General features: G+C 33.0%; 1 protein-coding gene across 1 annotated transcript in view; it reads right to left on the minus strand.

Annotated features, from left to right (window-relative positions):
- The window catches only part of FSTL5 (follistatin like 5), a 698132-nt gene that overhangs the window by 446841 nt on the left and 227881 nt on the right, over positions 1-23410 (minus strand). The window contains exon 4 of the mRNA XM_045798623.2: positions 6481-6729. Coding sequence (XP_045654579.2) covers positions 6481-6729 — 249 coding nt within the window. The remainder of the gene's footprint in view (positions 1-6480; positions 6730-23410) is intronic.

Consider the following 23410-nt stretch of genomic DNA (forward strand, 5'->3'; position numbering starts at 1 on the left):
GAAGAAAAATGATATCACATGAAAATATATAAAAACAAAAAAGACTATCCATGTATTTCAATGTTAAATTTAGTTCTTAGGGTAAACAAATGGCAAAATTTGACATAAATTAAATGTTTCAAGAAATGCACTTAGAGTGCATTCTAAAGTTTTGGGGGTTTTGTGAGGGGGGTAGGGAAGTAAAATAATATTGTCACATATCTAATAGATACTCTTTCTACAGCATAAGATAAGCAAAATCAGCCTAAAATAAATCTGTGAGGAAGGTGACTATAAGATAACTTCTCAAATGTCAACCAAGAAACTAATAATAAATATATTTCTAAACTCAAGCTAGTTATTTTTTAAGTAGTCTTATCGACAATCAGAAAATTTATTACTGTAAATTAGCCCATTATAACCTGGAAAATTCAGTTATGTAATAATTTAACCAGAGTCTTTTGTTACAAGATTATAACCTAATATAAACCTAAAAGAAAATATGTGTGGCTTTACAGATTCAAATTTGAGAATTTACTGCAATCAAATGTTCACAGTTATTGTATAAAAGTTACAGTCTTAAATAATTATTATCTGTTACTATGTTCTTCAGTTGGCTAAGAACTGTATCAAATGCATTATTTAATCCTTAAAAATACCACCGTAAGAATGTTTCTAGATAACGTCACATATTCATGGAAATCACTATTAAAAGTAAAGTTTTAAAAATTATAGGCAAGTAAAATATCATGGTATTACATATTTCAGGAGAATATTTGGAACATACATGCACTAAAGGAGAAGATAGAATCCCTTGGTTCTTATCCCAGTAGCATTAACTTGCTATGCAAGTGTTGGCAGCCCATTTTAAAGATTGTATTTATTTATTCGACAGAGATAGAGACAGCCAGCAAGAGAGGGAACACAAGCAGGGGGAGTGGGAGAGGAAGAAGCAGGCTCCTAGCGGAGGAGCCTGATGTGGGACTCGATCCCAGAACGCTGGGATCACGCCCTGAGCCAAAGGTAGACGCTTAACCGCTGTGCCACCCAGGCACCCCTGGCAGGCCATTTTAAAAATCTTAGTCTTGTTGCCTTCTCTATAGTATATTGGCTTGTTATTATGAAGAAACAATAATATAATACTTGTGAAAGTGTTTTGAAATAAATAATATGCAATGTATTATTATTATTACTACCAGTATTCTCTTTTTTTCTTACTTTCTGGTAATATCTTTTAATGCATTTGTTAAGTAGTCAGTATCCAAATCTCTTTCTTTTGGATTATTTTTCATGTTCTATGTAAAATCTATCATTTATCTACTATCTATCTGTAAATGGAAGGCAAGCCCACATAATATGTAATGTTTACAGAATCCTTTATAGAGTTTTCAAAAATCAGAGGAGAAATAAACATTAGGTATGATTTTAATAACAAATGGTGACTTTCTGAGTGTACACATTACAATGATTTCTACAGATGTAATGTGATAAGCAATACATAGAATTCTATATTTCACATTTCGATTAGAGTGTCAACAAACTATATTGTTAAATTTGATTAAATGTTAAATGTGAGATAAATTTTAAAAGTGAAACACAACTAAGTCAATTTCACATCACCAAATTCAGAAAGTTTTACTGTAAATCTACCCAAACTTAGGGGATTAGTCAAATTGGTTTTGATGTACACGTACTGAGGGCACTCAAAAGAACTAGAGCTTCTATGTCTGAATTACAGCCTTAAAGAGTTAATGCACATTTGTAGTTGTCCAATTTATTAATTTCACTACCATCCTGCAGTTTCACTTGGCTAATACTGACCAAAACCCAAACCAAAACAAACAAATATCTGGGTGTTACTTTCCAAAGTTTACATATTTATCAAGATTACTAAATTTCATTAAATGGCATACAAGACTAAACATAAAATAGAAGGTTTATGAAGCTTCCCTTCAAAAAAAAAAAGTAATCTAAAATCCCACGTGTATTAACACAGCAATTACTGTTATATTTTAAAGTATCATTGTATCATTGGCAGCCTAGTTTTCTAGCCCAAGTTCTGAGTCCTATCTTTAAAAAAAAAAGAAATCAGGTAAAAGAACCAATTAAAAAATGGAATATGAATGTCTCTCCAGATTATACCAAAGAAAAAGAACACAATGTCAGATCTCATTCAAATAGTGCACACATAGCCATAAAAACCATATTTCCCAAGTTGTTATTGTTTGTGATGCACATTTAAGTGCACAGAACATTTGCTTTTATGGCAGTTTTATTCTCAGCACAGTAAATGGCAAAAGGGTTTCTGTTCAATTGACTTTCTCATAAAAGGTTTAATTCCTTATTCATTTTGGCATAGGTTATATCTTGAGTTTCTTACTCTTGCTTATATATATTCCCTGAGTAAGTAACTTCTGCTATGTAAGACAGACTGACCTGGAGTCAGGGTGAGAGAAAATTATACTTGTTATTAGTGACGTGAATTGCAGAAGCTAGAAGCCCTTTGGGGGGTGGAGTGGAGATGGGAGATGACTTTAAGCCAAAGCTGCCATCACAAGGAACAGCTAGGCATTACACAAAAAATAGAATGTTTTATGCTATGTGATGAGGTTCAGTACAGTTTACCTCACAATGTGCCTCTTTGGCATGAGGATTATTTCCAGAAAATCTTATTTGAAGACAATAAAGGCCCTACAGACTCAAGAAGAGCTTTTTGGTCTCCCCTCCCCCTTAGCCCCTAAGAGAATTTAGATAGGGGGCCTGTACCAGGAAGAGAGTTATTACTAAAGATAACTTTTTTTTTTTTTTTTTAACATAAGGAAAACTTCTCAGCAAGACATGGCAAACATTTGCTTACTAAACCTTTGCTCTTCCAGCTCCCTGTGAATTGTCTTCTCCGGTTTGAAGTCCCAGACCCTTACTCTCTTCTTACTTCAGGATGCATATCAACCTCAATTCCCTGACAATGAGTCTCATATTCTTATGGGGCCCCATGTGTATGTAATTAAATTTATTTTTCTCCTCTTGCCTGTTTCATGTCTATTTGATTAGGCCAGCCAGAAGAATTTAGAAACGTAGAGAAAACTTTTTTTCTCCCCAACATATGTCAAGTATCATCTTAAAATATTTGATGCCAATAAACAAATACTACAATATTCTATATCTTATTATAGCCAGTTTCTCTGTAATCACATAAATGCAAATAGAAATTAAAGATGCTATATTCCTAGATCTATTATATGTTTTATTTATAGTTCCACAAATCATAAATCATTAAAGAAAATTCTTAGTGATTCCATGTCTCCATTTAAGAGTTAGTAATAGTAAATGCTAAGCATACTACATAGGCATTTAAATATTTAACCCATATAATAGAAGGGAGATATATAGATATAGTTATAAGTATAGATATATGCATAGATATGAAGATTTAAATGTAAATATAGTTATAAATCTCTTTAACTTGCACTCTAATCTTAATTTTAATATACTCAATAAACATGATTGTACAGATATAATTGATTTTAATAAGTTTAAATATAAATGGCAGACATAAACCTGATAAATTTGATATGTGAAATAGGACTTAGCTTAAAGTTGAAATAATTAGTGAGTAATGCAAAACATACTTTCTTTAAATTTGTCTTAAGTATTTGCTAATATTTTTCCAGGAGGTTTTTTTAATTAAAGTCTTTTTATTTTGAGATAACTGTAGTCATATGGGGTTGTAAGAAATAATAAAGATCCCACGTACCCTTTACTCAGTTTCTACCCATAGTAACATTTTGAAAAACTATAGTACAATATCATAACCAAAATATCATCTTTAACACTATCCACTGATCTTACTCAGATTTCCTGTTTTACATGTATCCATTTGTGTATGGGTATGTGTTTATTTTTATTCAAATGTAACACATGAGTAGGTCCCTACATTTACCACCATAGCCAAGAAGATATAGAAAAAAATCTTTCAATATTTTTAAAAATTAATTTTAAGACACTGATAATCTTTTAAAGCAGATGTTAATGTTAGCGGGAAGATCCAGACAAAATGTTTTTTTATGCTTTGCAGGCCACACTATCTCTGTTATAAATACTCATCTATACTTTTGTTTTGCAAAAACACCCAAAGAAAATTCCTAAATAAACGGTTGTGGTTCTGTTCCATTAACACATTGCTTAAAAAAAAAGTGGACTGCAACCCAGGTTTGGCCTCTAGGTTCTTGTTTGTTGACTCTTATTCTAAGGTTTGCATAATTACCTTTTATTAGACCTAAAATACGGAATGTGTTTTTTTGAGGAAAACTCATTCCTATTATTTAGTTTGTTTTTTTTTTTTCTATTAAAAATCTAATTAAACATAGGTTTTTAGCAGTTCTTGAACTTAATATTTTGAACAATATTTTGCTTCTTCTTTTGGGCCATTATTGGAAACAATATAATTGCAGACATTCTATGGAAAATAAAGTTCACAAACACAAGGATTAATTTTGGCATCACAACCATGTCAGGCATTTAGCTATAATGAATCTTGTTTTACACCTAAAACTTGGCCAACTGCACACCAATAAGACAGGCAACTTATTGTTTTGTTGTATATCACTTAGTTCCTTTCTGCTGAAATAAAGTCCTTTTGGGAGGTCATATGTGTTAGGCAAATCCCAAAATAAATAAGCAGAAGACACAAATTCTGAGACCTGAAAAATGTGTAAACCCTTGGTAACTAACCCAGATAATATAAGTGAATTTTAATACTATGTATGAGATAAGGAAGTATTTTGACTTACATATGATAAGAAAGTATTCTGAAACAATAGATTTGATAAATAAACTCAGTATAAGTCTGAAAGACAAAAGTTTTTCAAACCATTGTTTTATGAACTCACAAGGAAGACAAAATTCCTAGCTATATCTAGTTCATCTATGTCCATACTGATATACATATTGAGTTGCATTATGCCTAAGTATCCAGCAGTAAAGCTGAACATTAGAATATACCAAATGTTTTTTTTCCTTACATGATATTTAATATCATATGCTTCCACATAATCAATTGCTGGGTGTCAGTTGGATGAAACCTCATTTTGAGAATGTGTCTTAATTACTTTAATAGAATATTATTTATATAGTTCTATGATGTCATGCATCAGTGGCATAGCCATATTGCCACTGTACCATCTCAGGTCAGAATGACAGAATAAATACTTACACATGCACACACACACCCCTCTTTCATGAGTTTTAAAGCACAATGCTAATAGAATTAATTTTATTTGTAAAATAGATTTGATAGAAGAAGGGAATAAATTGAACTTGAAACTAAAGCAACTGATATTCTTTCTGTACTAGAAGAAAACTTGATACCATAAAATACTCTGTGCATGAATTCAAGTTGCACATAGCTCACTGTGGTAAAGAAACTATTATCATTTTACTTCACTTATATCAATGGGCTTCTACTAGCCACACTGACTACAGAGTATTGCACCTTATATCATTTGAAAAGCTCTGTGTATCATTTTATTACCAACTTTGAAATAATATTTTATTTATGTACCATGTTTGAAAAAGGAAAGTTTTTAGTCATTGTACCTTAATATCAGACAAGTATTAAGTGTAAATAAACTTGAGGAAAATTATGAAAAAAACGGGATGGGAACCCATTGAAGATTAGAAATCAGGTTGATCACTAACCAATTCAAGTGATAGAAGATCTTTATATTTAACACTTCAGAATTTCAGTCTGGGTTATGACCATGTTATTCATGGTCATACTGGGCAAATATTTTGTCTAGTAGAAACAAATAAAGGCAAAACAGGTTTATGAGGAAATGACATTGGAAATGTCCGATGATTTATTTACTTATATAGCATGTTAAAATAATTTCTCAAATTACTAATTCAGCAGTACGTTTTCAACCAATGGCTTTGAGTACCATGAAAGTAAATACCAATATTTTTAGGTTTTAAATTATTGTAATCCCAGATTCACTAATTAAATTTAGCAGAGTTCTTTAGAGTTATTTCAATGGACAGTTACAGGTTCCATATAATCTGAATTATGTGGTGCAAACTGAAACCCTTCGTTTTTAATCAGGAAGAAATGAGATGTTATCACAGCATGGCTTGGCATTCACTATTCGCTCAATTCCACTCCAGGTGCTTTTCACTGGGTGGATTTGGCCTATTGACTGAATTGGCCTCCCTGTGTCCTAAGATAACTGCCATGATTGGGAAGCCATATGGTGCGATGCTATAAGCTATATTAAATTTGAGTCATATTTTGGCCAACTTTGTACTCATAATTGAGATTCAGAATTGTATCCATGTACACTTCTATATAGTTACCGCTTATTGATGTAATTAAACTCACATTTTTTTTCTTTCCCTTTTTAAATACTTGCTAATATAAAATCATGCTAGCATTTAAACTTAAAGGCCGTAGTTAAGAAAAGGAAAGAAATAGAAGGTGACACGTTAGTTTCACCCTGTATTTACCTTTAAAGAAGCAGTCTTCATTGTGAACAATGGTAATCTTTTGCTTTTTCAGGCAAGCAGCTCTATGCACTTCACAGTGGTTTTCATAAAATTCTCCATCAGAGCCACACACAGGTTTGTAGTGCCGCTTGCAAAGGTCCATACAGGCACATTCTGCTTGCCCTGTCTCTCTGCTGATGATGCAGTGCCTTCCCAAACCACAATATTTATTTTCACAAGACCCCAAAGGGCCATCCTGAATCAGGAATCCTGAAGATAAAGAAGAGGAAGATCGTTTGTAGTCATATGTCTAAATAATATGTGCATGTCAAAGTATGAAATAAAAAGAAGTCTAAGAGAAATACAGTATAATCAGAGTTCAGTTGTTCTCAGTGCAAAAGAGACTTGTATCAGACATATAGAGGACCTTTTGAAAACACGCTCAATATTCGTCCCCTCCCTGTGCTGTAGTTCTCCTCTCCCTCTCCAGTGAGTAGTGTCGTCCTTAAGAACATGATCCCCAAAATTAAACTGCTTGAGTTCAAATCCTGATTCTACCATTTATTAGGTCTATGTCTTTGGATAAATTACTTCTTTGTGCCAAGTTGTCCCACCTGTTAAATGATGGTAATAGTATAGACCACCTCCTAAAGTTGTACAAAATGTTACCTGTAATAATCCACAGGAATCACTTCTCTGTCATATAGTAAATGTTAAATAAATGTCAACTTTTACATTAATTGAATTCTGGATAGGATAAATGACATGTATGTATATAAAGCAGGAAATAAGAATGGAAAATAATTATGCCTTGAAAACTTGTTGGTGGGTTCTGATAGCTGATCTTGCTTTGACCTTTGCCACTGGACAATCACTAATACATTTCTCAACTAAATGAATAAATCATGAAGAATTCAATTTCCTTGCTACTTATTTTGTTTAACAATCTCCATTGCCATCAGAAAAGAATAGGTCTCCTCCTCCTCCTTCTTCTTCTTTCTTCTTCATCTTCATCTTTTTAAAGACTAATTTTGTAAGGACAGATATATACAAATGAAAAATTATTTAAAAATCAATTTCATTTGCTTTTAAAGGAAACCTATGCAGTACTTTTATTTTAACATATACATGTATTTCCAAATGGAGTGTAGCAAATTTCGTATTACAAAAAGAAAAGACCAATACTGTGTTTTTTTATTTTTTTAAATTTTTTAATTTTTTAAAAAGATTTTATTTATTTATTTGACAGAGAGAGAGACAGCCAGCGAGAGAGGGAACACAAGCAGGGGGAGTGGAAGAGGAAGAAGCAGTCTCCTAGCAGAGGAGCCGGATGTGGGGCTCGATCCTGTAACGCCAGAATCACGCCCTGAGCCAAAGGCAGATGCTTAACCGCTGTGCCACCCAGGCGCCCCAATACTGTGTTTTTTTAAAGTATGTCTTTTGATAGCAGTATAAATTGGAATAAATCTTTTTGAAAACAATTTTTAAGTATTTGAACTCTTCAATACGACATTCTAATTGTTGATAAAACAATCTATAAAATTAAAAAAATAAGACAAATAAATTAAAAAGAAACATAATTTACTGAATAAATCTTTCCAATGTAGTGTTATTTTATATGATAATTCACTGAAATATTTTAGTAAATTTTGTAAAATATATTTAATATGGTAGTTCCTGAAGTTTGGCATGCATTAAAATGGCCTAGAAAAGTTAAGACATTGATTCTGCCTCCAATCCACCTCAGAGCTTTTGATTCAGATCTGGACTTTGTGTAGCCCAAAATTTATATTTCCAAGTTCTCATGTGATAATGCTGTTTCTGGTATCATACCTCAGGTATTTGATTTATTGAAATTCTATTTTATATTTAAAATAAATATAACACAAAGAAAAAGGCTAGGTAAACAAGTAGGCAATGTTCTTAAGTGGAACTGATGAGAAATTTATGCGATGATTAAAAACATGTAAAATAATGCAAGTATTTAGAAGTAACTAAGAAATGATAAAGAAAAACAAGCGATTAGCTAGGTGGATATAATACTGGGAAAATTTTTTCTGTTGGCATTATTGCTTTTTAATGTTCAATGCAATACATTTAAAAAAGTCCGAAATTATGTCAATTGTAACTGTAAAAAATGACCAATTTCAATTTGGAAAATCTTTTTCCTCATCCTTATGCTAGCATTTATGCCAATCGTTGATCTAATGTTTATAGAGTCCAAGATGTGACAGTCAGGAATCTGACTCACATATTTGTATTTTGCATAATTTTAAACCTTACATTTTCTTTGTGTTCTTACTATCTAATTCTATTTTTTTTGCTATCAAATAGCTTAAGATTTATCAAGAGAAAAATTTTCTATTATCAAAGAATGAGTTTAATGTTTATTGAGAGTCTGATCATTTTACATTTTCGTCACAAATGAGTTGGCTAACTGAATCAGTAGTTCTCTTTTTGGGGAGGAATTATCTGCTAAAAATGAAGTCATTTCTCATATATCTAGGTTGGTGAATTGCTTTCCCAGATTCTCTCCTCTTAATTTTTTCCTCTCAAAGCCTGTACTCCAGTTCAGAGATTTGTATTAGGATATATGCCATTTTCTAGAAGTTAATGAACTAGCTAGAAGCTGCATGTTGCATGTAGTTGCTACAATTAAAGGAAATTTAATTAATTCATATGCAATCCAAAAGAAAGCTCATATTATGTAAATGAATAGCTAGAACATATCCTTTCTGACAGTAATTATCCATGACTAACGCTGAACTTAAGTTTCAGCTGAGATTAAATCAATTTAATCTGATCAACATGTCAAAGATTTCTTTTAAGTACATTCAGTCAGATGACACACTAAATGAATTTTAATCAAGAACTTATATCCTGCTCTCTCATAACTTGATAAAAAAGCATTTGTTCCCAAAAAAGTGCTGTATATTTAACACGCACATCATTTTATAATTTCTATGCCTTCAGAGCAATATAAAAACTCCTCAAACAGATTTAAAACAAAGAAGAAACCTTAAAGATGAAAGACACCAAATCATAAAGCAAAATAATTCTATAGAATTCTAAAGATGGTCTTTTCAGATTCTCAATCATGATGCACTCCTCTTCAAGTCATTTATATATAGAATTTGCAATTTATCAAACAGTACTTAATATAGAATTGATGTAAATTGAAATAGACTTTAATAAACTGTACTTATTTTTATTTGCAAGGTTCTAGGTTATTTGCTATAGGACAGGTGAAAAGAATAGTCATTGACACTTTTTTAGTGACTCACAAAGGACATATGGCAGGATTTGAGTGTGCCCAAGTAGTGGGGCAGAGATTTAGGTGCACATTTAGGGGCACAAAGGAGAGTGAGATGGATAACAACTGGAAAACCTCACAAGCAATGTATCATGTCACAGGTGAGGTTATGTCTTAAAAATGGGTTAGGAGTTCAGAAGGCTGCTCTAGGGATAGACAGGGTATGAAATAGGCTGATACTGAATTGAAAATAGGAACAGTGGAGGAAGAAAAAAAAACATTTTGATGAGCTTATGCCTCTAATGATTCCAATGGAATATAAACGTAACTAATTTAGAGTGCTGAGTTATTTGAGGTGTTAATTGTCTCATAAAAATGTATAATGCTGAAGTACAAAATGTAAGTATTAGGTTAACTTTGATTTGTTAAACAAAACAAAAGATTTTTGGTCAGAGAACAGGGTTACAGTCTTTGCTTTTCCATTACCAATTGTCTGACCTCATCCAGGTTGTAATGTCTCTAGGCCTGGTATTCAAATGTAAGGTAAGAGGGAACTAATAAATTATCTCTAGATTTACTCTCATCCAATCCTTTCATTTAAGAATGCTTGGCAAAACACTGTTTTAATAAAAGCTATTATCTGAGAAATATATTAATAAGCTTTCTCTAGAATGCTTCATATTTAAACTCATCTATGTTAATCATATGCTTATAATTCTCTAGTTTAAATATTTTCGTATTTTAAAAACAGCCTCAGCCATATAAAATGTAAAATTATTTTTAACTTAGATTTTCTAATTTCTTTTTTCTAAGATTTTCGTCATTATATACTCTATTTTTGTACCATGTTATTAATTACAATGGATCATAGAAGCAGAGTCCTATAATTTGTATTCTAACTGTCACTATAAGTATAATTTTTAGGCAATTAGTTAAAATTAGTGAGCCTCAGTTTCTCTAACTAGAACATAGAAGAAACTCTGTAAGTATTATTTAATGAATAAATAAAATGAGGATAATAATAATGGCCGTAGGATAATATGATTGATCCTACAAGAAGATTCTGTGAGATAATGCACTGCATGTGCTTGGCTTAGAGTATGTGCTTAACAAACATAGTTATAATTGTTAAGAATTATCTTTTACTATAGACTTGGCATGTAGACTATATTGACTTAAAATCACTGCATGAATAAAGAACAGCTTTTGACAGCTCTAGCTTTTAATATGTCCATTAGAAATGTATTTACGGGAGTGTGGAAATATGTTTTTCCCAAATAACATATCTAACATTTTCAAGAGTATCCACCCTATCAGAATTTCCCTCATCTGCAACAACAAAACAAAAACCCTCAAATTTATATGATTACGTATTTTGCTTTATAAATAAGTATAATACTTTGGTGACATTTTGTTATCCACATATGGAAAAATTGCAAAACTCTTCAGTAAATACAAAATACAGTTTCTTGTTGCACACTGCAAACTCTAACAAAACACATTCAGTCCTCACAAACTTCATGGCAAGTAGCAGTTCAAGTAAATATTCCAATGCCTGCAGAAGATTGAGCACAGTATGACCTTTTCATGACCTTTAACGATTGCGATATGTATGTCCTGCTGCTACTTTGCGAACTCGGTCAAAATAAGGCTGCCTGAATGGTAGTTTGCCCAGTGTGCCACTATCGAAAGACAGTTTGAATGGTCACATGTCTGTACTTCAGTGAATTTGGAACTTTCTTTCCCATCTTATTTTAGACAGTCCATTGGACTTCTTGTAAGCACCTTCATGTAATTCTTCAATCAGACTGATTTTAAAATAAGTAAATATGAAAAAAGATAGGAAAAAAGAACAGGAACTCAGTTAATTCCAACCATCCAAATTATAGTTTCTGTTTAAATCAAATAAATTTTTGCCAGCACAGATGATTTTTGATGTGTCATTGCAAGAAGTTATCACTAGCTAATATGCTAACAGCTATTTACTTCTTGTTTGATATTCTCAACTGTGGTATAATTCCAAGCAGAACACTGAAAGAGCTTAAGATGAACTCTCAAAACTCTTTCCAACCCCAACTAGTGACCTTGATAACAAAGCACACAAAAATGTTTCCTCATCATTAATTTTATCCTTTCCAAGTCCCATCTAGGAGCCACGATTTCTTTATTAATTTAATATTTCTATCCTGTTGAGAACTTTGAGTAGTACTTGCAGTTATACACTTTACCAGATAAAAATACTCATATCATCTGTGTGATTTATTTAGATCATGGAAATGGGCTGGAAGCTAAAGAAATCTCACTTGATAATTTTTTCCTTTAGTAGCTAGAAATGCAATGGCATTATAGATAGGTCAATAGATAAATAATTTGGGAAACAGATAGATGGATAGATCATAGGTGAGTATGTTGCATTTAAGACCTTTTTTTTAGATGACAGTGATTATTAAAAATAAAATATTTTAGATATTTTAGTTCTGTAAACATTTTGAGGGATATTAAAAGAAACAAATACTTCTTTTGCTTGGTAGTTAGCTGCTACTGTCCTCTATAAATGATATTGATTGATATAACAAATAAGAAAATAAAGTAATTAGCAGACATATAATAAAAGCTTTATTTTATGGAAGTACATGCAATAAGAGTAAAGACATATGTTAAATCATCTGTGATACTTAAAATATTTCAGGCTTTGGAATAAACCCAAAACTTTAAAAATATCTTATTTCTTATTTATTTAAAAATTTAAAGCAGTAGATGGATTATTCTCAAATAATGTAGATATTTTCACACTTGATAAAGAATATTAAATAACAATGGGGTGCCTAGGTGGTTCAGTTGGTTAAGCATCTGCCTTCAGCTCAGGTCATGATCTCAGGGTCCTGGGATCAAGCACCGCATCAGGCTCCCTGCTCCACAGGGAGCCTGATTCTCCCTTTCCCTCTGCCTCTCCCCCTTGCTTGTGCTCTCTTTCTCTCTCAAATAAAGAAATCTTAAAAAAAAAAGGAATATTAAATAACAAAATAAATATTTAAAGGGAAGATCAAACATTGTAATGGAAGTGTAGATTTGGGTAGGTAATGTTCAGATTCATTATAATGCTGATTGTTGGAGTCAGACCAACCACATGGCTAATAGGGAATTAAGGGAGAAAAGAAGACAGCAATTTCCGTTAGAACTGCAAAAATGACTGCTAGAAGAAGAACATTGCTTTTAGAACATAAAAGTTTCAATTTTAAAATCCACTTCAATAAATTATTTTAAATATGCTTCATTTCCTTTGAAAAATTATTTTTCTTGGGGCACCTGGGTGGCTCAGTCCGTTAAGCTGGGATGATGCTTCTCTCTCTCCCTCTGCCCCTCCTACTCACTTGTGCTGTCTCTCTCTCTCTCAAATACAAAAATAAAATCTTTTAAAAAAGAGAAAAAATATTTTTCTTTATAAAAAGTGTTTTTAGTACCTTGATTTTATGTTTTTAATTAATAGACTTTATTTTTTTTGAGCATTTTTAGGTTCATAGCAAAATTGTGTGGGAAGTACAGAGAGTTCCATAATCTAACCACAGAAAGGCAAATACAATATGATTCCAATTATGAATGAGCTCCCTAGGGAGTCAAAATCATACAGACATAAAGTAGGGTGGTAGTTTGACAGGGGCTAAGAGACGGGAATGGGGAGTTATTGTTAAATGGATATAGAGTTTCAGTTTTGCAAGATGAAAAGAGATCTGAAGAGTTCTGAAGAGTGGTGGTGATGGTTGCACAGTATCACCGTACTTAACACCACTGGGTTGTACACTTAGCAATGGTTAAAAAGATAGTTTTATACGTATTTTACCACAGTAAAAATTTGGGAAAAAATTTAAAGTACAAAGAGTTCCTGTATGTCCCCTTCCTCCAAAACACACAACTTTCTCCACCATCAACAAAACTTGATTATCCAAGAAACTTTATTTCCTAAGAATCAACACATCCAGGACACTATACTTCCATGATTAAGTTATAAAACTTCAATCTCTGTCATTTTTGAGGTTCTTTTTATTCCTCTTTGAGGGTGTAAGTCAATGTAAGGAGGGCTTTCTGAAACAGCAAGACATAAGAGATCAAATACATTTGATGTCAGGTTCAAAATACACAGTTTATTACTTTACAACTCTAGCTCCTATTCCTATGGTCACTCAAATTCTTTGCACGTTAAAACAAGCAAACAAGCAAAACACAAAGCACTCTCTCTACTCTCATCAAATTCATTTCTTTCAACCAACAACCTACTTCTCCCCTCCACCAACTGTGGCTTAAATCTACTTCATATACAATTTCTCCATAAACTTTATCTTCTGAATTCTGTCAATTCCCCTGGCTTAGGTGTTTGGAATAAAAGCAGTTGTTTTCGGCTTTTCATGCACTTAACTTCTTAGAGGTAACAGACACAGGTTCAATCCACAGTTTGAATTGGACAAAGTTCAAGGAGGAAATAAGAATACTACCTCAAAAGTATTATGTCACTACCTTATAATGTAAGGACATGTACCCCAGCTCAGTAGGGTTCTAGCAGGCATTCTAGAAGAGAAAAGGCTGGCACTGTATGGGAATTAGTCATGTAAAGAAGAGAATCCAAAAAGGAGATTTTGAACAAAGGTGTGAACATATGCACATGACGATTCCATGTTACCAGAATGCAGAGATTATGGTTGAGATTGTTAGAAGATGTGGTTAGCAAATTAGGGAAAGGATTATAATGAACAGTCCTGAAGGCTATGTTAAGGACGTGCTACTGTGGCAGTGGAAGCTGGTATTTGATAGTTTTAAGAAGGATTCTATGTGCTGAATAGAAAAGAAACACTAGTCAGAAAGCTACCAGGCTGGCCTTTGTGGAAATAATGTGAGTCAGAACAAGGACAGCTATAAGAAAATCAATTTATGGAGCAGTATAGTATCAGTCATAAAGAGAGGAGGCAAAAAGAGTATCTTTGAACATAAAGAAAGAGTTTAAGAGTAGTTATAAATAAAGATAATTTTGTGAATAGCATTGTAAGCAGTTGAAGAAATTCTAACAGTCTCAATATCCTTTAATAATAATAACAGTAAGCACAATAAATAATTGGCTGTAGATTAAAATGACACAATTGAGGGTGGAATTCAAATGCCTTTAATTGCATCAATTTACATCATTGTGTTTTGTTTTGTTGGTTTTTTTTTTCATCAACACTCAGTCATCTCACATAGAAGAGTGGGGAAGTTAAGACTACGGCACTATTCGGAGTAATGGTTCTACTTGTCAAGTGTGGTGGAAGGATTTGACAGGCAGGGATACTCACCATGATACTGATGAGGAGGACATGGTGGAAGGATTTGAATGGATAAAAAGCAGAAGAAACTCAAAAGAAAGTACTGCAAACAGGGTACAAAGAACAGGGTGCAGATAGGGGAATAGGCAGTTTTCGGAGTTCTTGCCTGGTAAATTGTTTTAGTACCTCAGTATCACTTATAGTTAAGGAATTAAGTCCAACATATTCCTTCCAGCTAAAACAACAATCCATTATGATGTTTCTCTAATACATATGGAAAACAAAAAATTCTCCTTCCATCCAACCAAATAATAGACATTTTTTATATATAAAATTGCCAAAGTCTTGTCTTTTATTTTTTTAAGTTACTGTTTATTATCTCCTTTATATTAAGAAGCTCTAATACATATGTGCCTTTTTCATGTGTCTGAAAATTAAGCTGTATATAGCAGAAATATAATTTACATAGCTTAAAACTAATTATCCTAACAATAAAATGACTATCATTTTAGAATTTTTAATAAACTTGTTTTTAAAATCTTATTTAAAATTTTTTAAGTTCTTATATAAATTCCAGTTAAGGAACATACAGTATAATATTAGTTTCAAGTATACAATATAGTGTTTCAACACTTCCATAAAACACCCAGTGCTGATCCCAACAAGTGCACAAGGAGTGCACTTATCACCTTATCACCTATTTAACTCTCCCCCCCCCACCTCCCCCTCTGGTAACCATCAGTGTGTTCTCTATAGTTAAGAGTCTGTTTCTTGGTTCGCCTCCCTCTGTTTTGTTTTTGTTTTTGGCTTTTTTTGCTGTTGCTTGTTTGTTTCTTAAATTTTTTTCCGCTGTTTGTTTTGTTTCTTAAATTCCATGTATTGTCTCTTTCTCTGACTGACTTATTTCACTTAGCATAATATTCTCTAACTCTAACCATATCATTGCAAATGGCAACAGTTCATCCTTTTTCATAGCTGAGTAATATTCCATTGTGTGTGTATGTCTGTGTGTGTGTGGGGGGGTGTGTATATACACACATATAAACTACCCAAACTGAAGTGATATATATATATATATATATATATATATATATATATATATATATATATCCATATCATTGTAAATGGCAAGATTGCATTATTTTTCATAGCTGAGTAATATTCCAGTGTGTGTGTGTGTGTGTGTGTGTGTGTCACACACTTATAAAGTACCAAAACTGAAGTGATATAACTTTTTTATCCATTCTTCAGTGGATGGACGCTTGGGCTGTTTCCATAATTTTGCTATTATAGGTAATGCTGCTATAAACACCAGGCTGCTTTAAACTAATATTTTTGTATCCTTTCAGTAGATACTTAGTAGTGCATTGCTGGGTCATAGGGTAGCTCTGTTTTTAACTTTTTGAGGAACCTCCATACTGTTTTCTAGAATGGCTGTACCGGTTTGCATTCCCACCGGCATTGCAAGAAGGTTCCTTCCCCTAACTCCACATCCTCACCCAACACCTGTTGTTTCTTGTGTTGTTGTTGACTTTAGCCTTTCTGAAAGGTGTGAGGGGATATCTCATTTTATATAGCAATATAGGCCCACCTCAAGAAGTAAGAAAAATCTCACTAAGCAACCTAACCTTGCACCTAAAGGAGCTAGAAAAAAAACAGCAAACACAGTCTAAAGCCAGCAGAAGGAAGGAGATAATAAAAATTAAAGCAGAAATAAATGATATAGAAACTAAAAAAAAAGAAAAAAGAAAAAATCAATAGAACAATCAATGAAACCAGGAGCTAGTTCTTGAAAAAAAAAAAAATTAAATTGATAAACTTCTAGCCAGACTTATCAAAAAGAAAAGAGAAAGGACCCAAATAAATTAAATCACAAATGAGAGAGGAGAAATAACCAACACCACAGAAGTACAATTATTAGAGAATATTATGAAAAACTATGTAGTGAATTGGATAACCTGGAAGAAATGGATAAGTTCCTAGAAACATATAAACTACCCAAACTGAAACAGGAAGAAACAGAAAATTTGAACAGCCCAATAACCAGCCAGGAAACTGAATCAGTAATAAAAAAACTCCCAAAAAACAAAAGTCCAAGGCCAAATGGTTTCACAGGGGCATGCTACCAAACACTTAAAGAAGAGTTAATACCTATTCTTCTCAAACTATTCCAAAAAATAGAAAAGAAAGGAAAATTTCCAAATTCATTCTGTCAGGCTAACATTACCCTAATATATTTCTATGTAAAATCTTATTTAGCTTATGTTCCACTATGATTTCTAGGTCTTTGGTGTTACTGATTTACCTCTAATCTCTAGCTTTACACTTTTTTTTTTTTTTGGTTTTTGTTTGTTATTGTTTTGCTTCATATCACTGTTTATTATTTTACACTTTCTAAAAAAACAATTTGGTTTTTCAACTTATCCTATGTTTATCAAATCTGCATATTTGCAATCTCATTTTTCCACCAAATAAATATTTTTAATCAATTGTGTAAGTAATACAAAAGTGTTTTCAGTTATTTTTAAAATTATTTTATTAATTTTATTAGATAATTGTTTTCTTAGCATTCCAAATATTTTTATTGTGGTGTTCTCCCCATCACTGGATGTTGGTTACTTTCAAACCACTGATAAACTCTCTATAAGTTACATAACAAAACACAATATTATACTACAATATATAAAGAAATATTTTATTTTTTATAAATGTTTCAATTACCATATGCACATGATAATCTCTACACTAACCTTTATATCATGTACAATTTGCATAGATAATATTATTGGTTTTCCATTTTACAATACTGACAGACAGATATGGCAGATTTGGTGTAAATTTAGAAGTTATTTCATGATCTGGCACCTCACTTTCCCTACCCTGCCAACATATCTGGCATTGATACTCTTTTCCAGGGGTTTCTCTCTCATTATGCCTTTAGGCTCCAGTGCCACATGATCCCACTGGACTAATATTATATGGTGTTTATAACTTGGTGACTATCTTTATTTCTTTCCTCTACCTATCTTCTTGGATGTAAAGGTTATGATATAGAACTCACAAAAAGTGATCAGCCAAGTCCTGGAAAGTATACTAACATGCATGTCATTTGTATTCAGGCTCCAAAGGACCTTACATTTTAGTTGAGATATGAGATAATTAAAACATAAATATTTTATAAGGTAAAAAAAAAAAAAACCAACCTTGTCACATGGGAGATACAAAGTGATATGAAATTTTAAAATAGGAGATTTATTTTGAGGAACGTAATAACAAAACTTCCTATTAGAAGTCATATTTGATCAGAGATTTTTAAAAATTGGCTAGGATTTTGACAGGTGGAAATTGGTTGGAAAAGGAAGGGCATGGGAAGACAGAAAACCAATATTTTATGTCATGATCCATATAAAACTTGGATCTCGTATCATTTTTATATGAACCTTACAAGTAGTTTCAGAATGATAATTTCCTAAGTTGGTAAGCCAATCCTTATCATTGTCCCAATGAAGGAAAGCTAACAGAACTTAGGATATATATTTTCTTATATGATTATTTTTAGGTAATTACTTATCATATATTTTAAAAATTACATAAAAAGCAGCAATATAGTTTTTTTCTATGTAGTTCTTTGAGTAGTAGCTCTGAAATGGAGAAACACCTCCAAACCAAGTTTCCTTTCTAAAAACAACTATTATTTATGAATATGAACTAAAGCATTTTCTTAGGTATTTTCCCTTTTTTAATCTTTATAACCAATGAACTAAGTTTTATTTGTTTTCTGTTTTACAAATAAAAAAGAAAATAGTTCAAAATGGTTATTTATCATGTCCTAGGTCATGCAGTCGGTATGAGATGGTACCAGGCTTCAAACTCATGCCTGTTTGAAATACTAGCCATTACATCATTTTGCCTGGATATTGTTCTTATTGATTTTTTATAATTCTGGTGTTATATATAGGAGAATGTATTATAGGCAACCGGAAAGGTAAAACTTGAACTAGTAGAAAGTCTAGGAATCTGAATTTGACAGCCATCTGTATAAAATGATAGGTGATAACCTGAATGAATGCTTTGTAAGAAAAAAAGAAGTATATACAGAAGGATGAGTTGGAAGTACAGCAACCTGGACTTTGGAAAGTTTTCACAAGACTGAGAGTACCTTCCCCTCTAGTAATAAAAGAATTTGTAATTAAAAAAAAAAGTCTTATTTGTTCACTAGTGGTTAGGAGCCTTGGACCAGGAGTCCCACTGCATGGGTGTAAAACCTGGCTCCATCAGTAACTGGTTGTATAATCTTTTTTTTTTTTTTACAGATTTTATTTATTTATTCGACAGAGATAGAGACAGCCAGCGAGAGAGGGAGCACAAGCAGGGGGAGTGGGAGAGGAAGAAGCAGGCTCATAGTGGAGGAGCCTGATGTGGGGCTGGATCCCAGAACGCCGGGATCACGCCCTGAGCCGAAGGCAGACGCTTAACCGCTGTGCCACCCAGGCGCCCCTGGTTGTATAATCTTGAAAATTTTCTTGCTTTCTTTTTACTTTAGTTTTCTTATATGCAAAATAGAAATGGTAATAAAACTGATTTCATAGACTTATTATAAATTAATGCATGTAAAGCCCTTAAAATACTACTTGTATATTAATAAGTACAATACTACTGTTAGTTATTATTAACATCAATATTATTGATGCTGTTGTTATTGCTGTTATTTTATTTAATTCTAATGGATAACCAAAAAAGGAGGTGATTTTCAAAAGCGTAACAATCCTAAGCTTATGTGCTATTTAACACTCATTGGGACAATATCTAACAAGATAAATTCTCAGGTTATCCCACAAACTCTACTTAAGCCGTGATGATTTACTAGTATGGTACTGTATTGATGATATTACAGAAAATGCTCTCCAACAAAAATGTGGCCAGCAGTTTAACTTTGAATTTTATGACCATATTTCTTCTTTTGTAGAAGATTTCCTGTCCACATTCTCAATTTATCAAGTAATGGAAGTAACAACACCTCCAGTTTCTACTTAATGATTTTATTGACAGTACAGCTCTAGTTTGGCAGGGCATTTATAAGGGATTGGTAAAAAGAAAAATGAGAACATCAAGATAGGAGGGAGAGAAAATTTTGGAGACCAGTCGTTACTGTCAATTTTGATTTTCAGAGAATCTTTGTTTCCAATTTATTCTCTGTTCTAGGGTACACAGCATCAATGGTGCAAAACTCCCTGCTTTTCCCCAGTAAGGGGTGTCCTGCCATCCCAAGATGTCTTTCTGAAAAAAGCAATCTTTTGATGCTTCAGATCCATCAGCTTACCAATGTCTGTCCTCACTGACATAAGGAAGTCACTGAATGTATCTCTGTTATGAAACTTCTGATTGACATGTAGGGTTACATGGTCAGAGCTATCTCTTTAATTACCAAGATTAAGTAATTAAAAGTTGGGCATTTTGGCAGGACTGTTCACTGAACTCTTCTAGAGAATACGAGGACTTCTTCCAAACTGTTGGATGTCACATTCTGCCTCCTCTTCTGTACATGTCTCTGTTGCTTCTGAATCTCCATCGTTTTTGCCCTGTATCAGTTTCCTTATATTCAGTTTTTATCCATTCAGGCCCAATTAGCAGACGTCTTTCTAGGTTTCTCAACAGTCCTAATGGCACCTAACAGGATAAACTCATATCCTTCACAAATAATCTTATGAGAAATGCATAGACTTAAAGACCCGCCTCTGAACATTTTATTAAACAAACAAACAAAAAACAGGAACTGTGTTCACCCAGCACAGATCTTCCCCTAACGCAATACAGATTAAAGTTTCTTAATAGTTGTTACCTTAGGGTATTGCAGAAATTAAGAAAACAATAAAGTTTCTTTTACATATATGTCACACATACGTACAGCATCCTTAATCTAAGTATGTGTATGGGTATGTACATATACACTACCACACATATATTTTCCTCTTTAGTGCAGTTTTCATTTACTGTGGCATATTGAACATATGAACATCATTTTGCTCTCAGCTTTAGCCCTTCAAAACCACTAAGAGGAAATTATATTAAAAAATAGGGTGCCGGGGTAGCTGAGTCGGTTAAGCATCTAGCTTCAGCCCAGTCATGATCCCAGGGTCCTGGGATACAGCCCTGCATCGGGCTCCCTGCTCGGCAGGAAGGATGCTCCCTTACCCCTGCTCATGCTCTCTCTTTTTCTCACTCATGCGCTCTCTCTTTCTCTCAAATAAATAAATAAAACCTTTAAAAAAAAGATATGTTCAAGGGTGAGGAGAACTGGAAAAAAGACAGCAACAAAATATTAGAAGTTTGAAAGCATATAAATAAGTGGGAGCTGACTTAGTGGCTCCAAGGAAACTGAATCTGAACCCTCTGCTGGTAAAGTTGAAAACCTTCTTTACTGCACAGATTCCTCAGAAAATTATATAAACTAACAAGACCAAGTATCTCTCAGGAAGTGAGCGTGGCAATGATTTTAAAATATAGAGGCCTGCTGAAAATTATTGGAGAATAGACTAATGTGAATTTAAATAAAATCTAAAAAAAAAAAAAGAAAAAAGAAAAAAGCTATTGGATAAGTTGTTCAATTACTAGATCCTCTCCATTGAACAACCCTGGTAGAAGTCCCAAGGTTAATTCACTCAAGACATATGTTATATGGAATCTGAAGAAGACTGGATGTTGAATGCAGTGAAGAGAAGTTCTCTCCCCACAGTGCATTCAATCCTAGCACCATGCAAGAATATTGGCAGTCATAAGCATAGTCCTCAAGCAGGTGATTCAAAGACGCTTCTCTGAGGAATTTATAACCTAGTATTGGGAGTTCCCTAAAATTAATCCACCTATGTCACTCACAGAGAAGTTTACAAATACAAAACCTTACCCAGTACTCAGAAATTCCAAGTCAGCTTTTTGATATCTCTCTCATGAGCCAAAGCAGAAAGCCAACATTAACTGGACGTCTGAGTAAATAAGGCCAACACAAACACACAAAGACAGTGTGAAATGAGAATGTGCAGGGAGAAAAATACTACAAAAAACAAACCAAATCTGTAATTTATATTCTGATAGAAATAAAAGAGAATAGTTAATCCCCGAAATAAGAGCAAGAAGAAATTTTTTAAAAACCAAAACCGTTATTGGAATTTAAAACCCTGATAGTTAAATAAAAACTTCAAGAGGAAGTCTGAATAATAAAGTTAAGAAAAACTTACAGAAAATAAATAAATAGAAAAAACAACACAGGAAAAAAAAAACCAACTTTAAAGCAACATGAATATCACTTCCAGAATTCCAAAGTCCAAATAATAGAAGGTCCAGATGGAGAGGGAAGAAAAACAGATGGTAGGAAGTAATAAAATTATTAAAATATTTTCCCAGAACTAAAAGACATTAATTGCCAAATTGACAGTGTTCACCCAGTACTCAGTAAAATGAATTAGAATAGACTCATATAATGACATTGTGAAATTTAAAAATATCGGAAACAGAGAATTTTCTACAAGCTTCTAAAAGGAAAAAAAAATGTTCAGTCACACAAAATGGATTAGGAAACAGAGTAGCTTCTGATTTCCCAGCAGTAGCAGGAAAATCAAGAACTCCATAAAGCAGAACAAAATGCTGAAGGACAAAGGACCTTGTGCTGATGCTGTCCCTGCACCTGCTCTGCTCTTCATGTCCTGCTCCTGAGGACACCTCTTTCTCTCCATAGAGGTATTTCTGCTTTGACCTATTTCTGAGAGCTGGAGTTAGGGAGTGGTAAAATTAGAAGCAAAAAAATTCAACGACCTCTCTCTCTGCCCGTATGTCTGCTGTATTTCAGTACTTGGTTCACACTACAGCCCTGCCAACTGCCTTACTGCAAACTTCCTGGTCTTCAAGATATTCCAATATGGTGATGCCTTTGAAATCATCTCATCTCCCTACCAACACACCAATATTCTTTGTCTAACGCCCAGGCATCACACAGGTCTCCCGTTACATGGCTTCTCATCAAAGTGACCTTCATTCACACCCTTCCTTTATATCTTTGTTTACACTACTTAACTACTGAAGTAACTCCACCACTGGTCATCAGTGTCAATGTACTTTTGTAGAACTCTGTGTCTTTTCTCCATAACACCTAAAACAAAACTGTGATTTTAAGGCTACTTGTTTGAGTATTTGTTTAATGTCTGTGTCTCAGTAAATCTGGGTTCCAAGAAAGCAAAGACGCAGCCTGTTTGTTCAACAACTCTATCTTCATCCCCTAGCAGAGTCGCTGTTGAATCTTAATAAGTGACTAAGTGAATGCTTGATACACTAGTTGATATTGTATCCAAAAAGATCAAAATGCACCAACAAATTGAATTACATTGTGAAATATATATATATTTTTTTTATTTTATGTATA

Source organism: Ursus americanus, chromosome 13, assembly GCF_024610735.1.
Source record: "Ursus americanus isolate L20-20 chromosome 13, mUrsAme1.1.p, whole genome shotgun sequence".
NCBI classification, from domain to species: Eukaryota; Metazoa; Chordata; class Mammalia; order Carnivora; family Ursidae; genus Ursus; species Ursus americanus.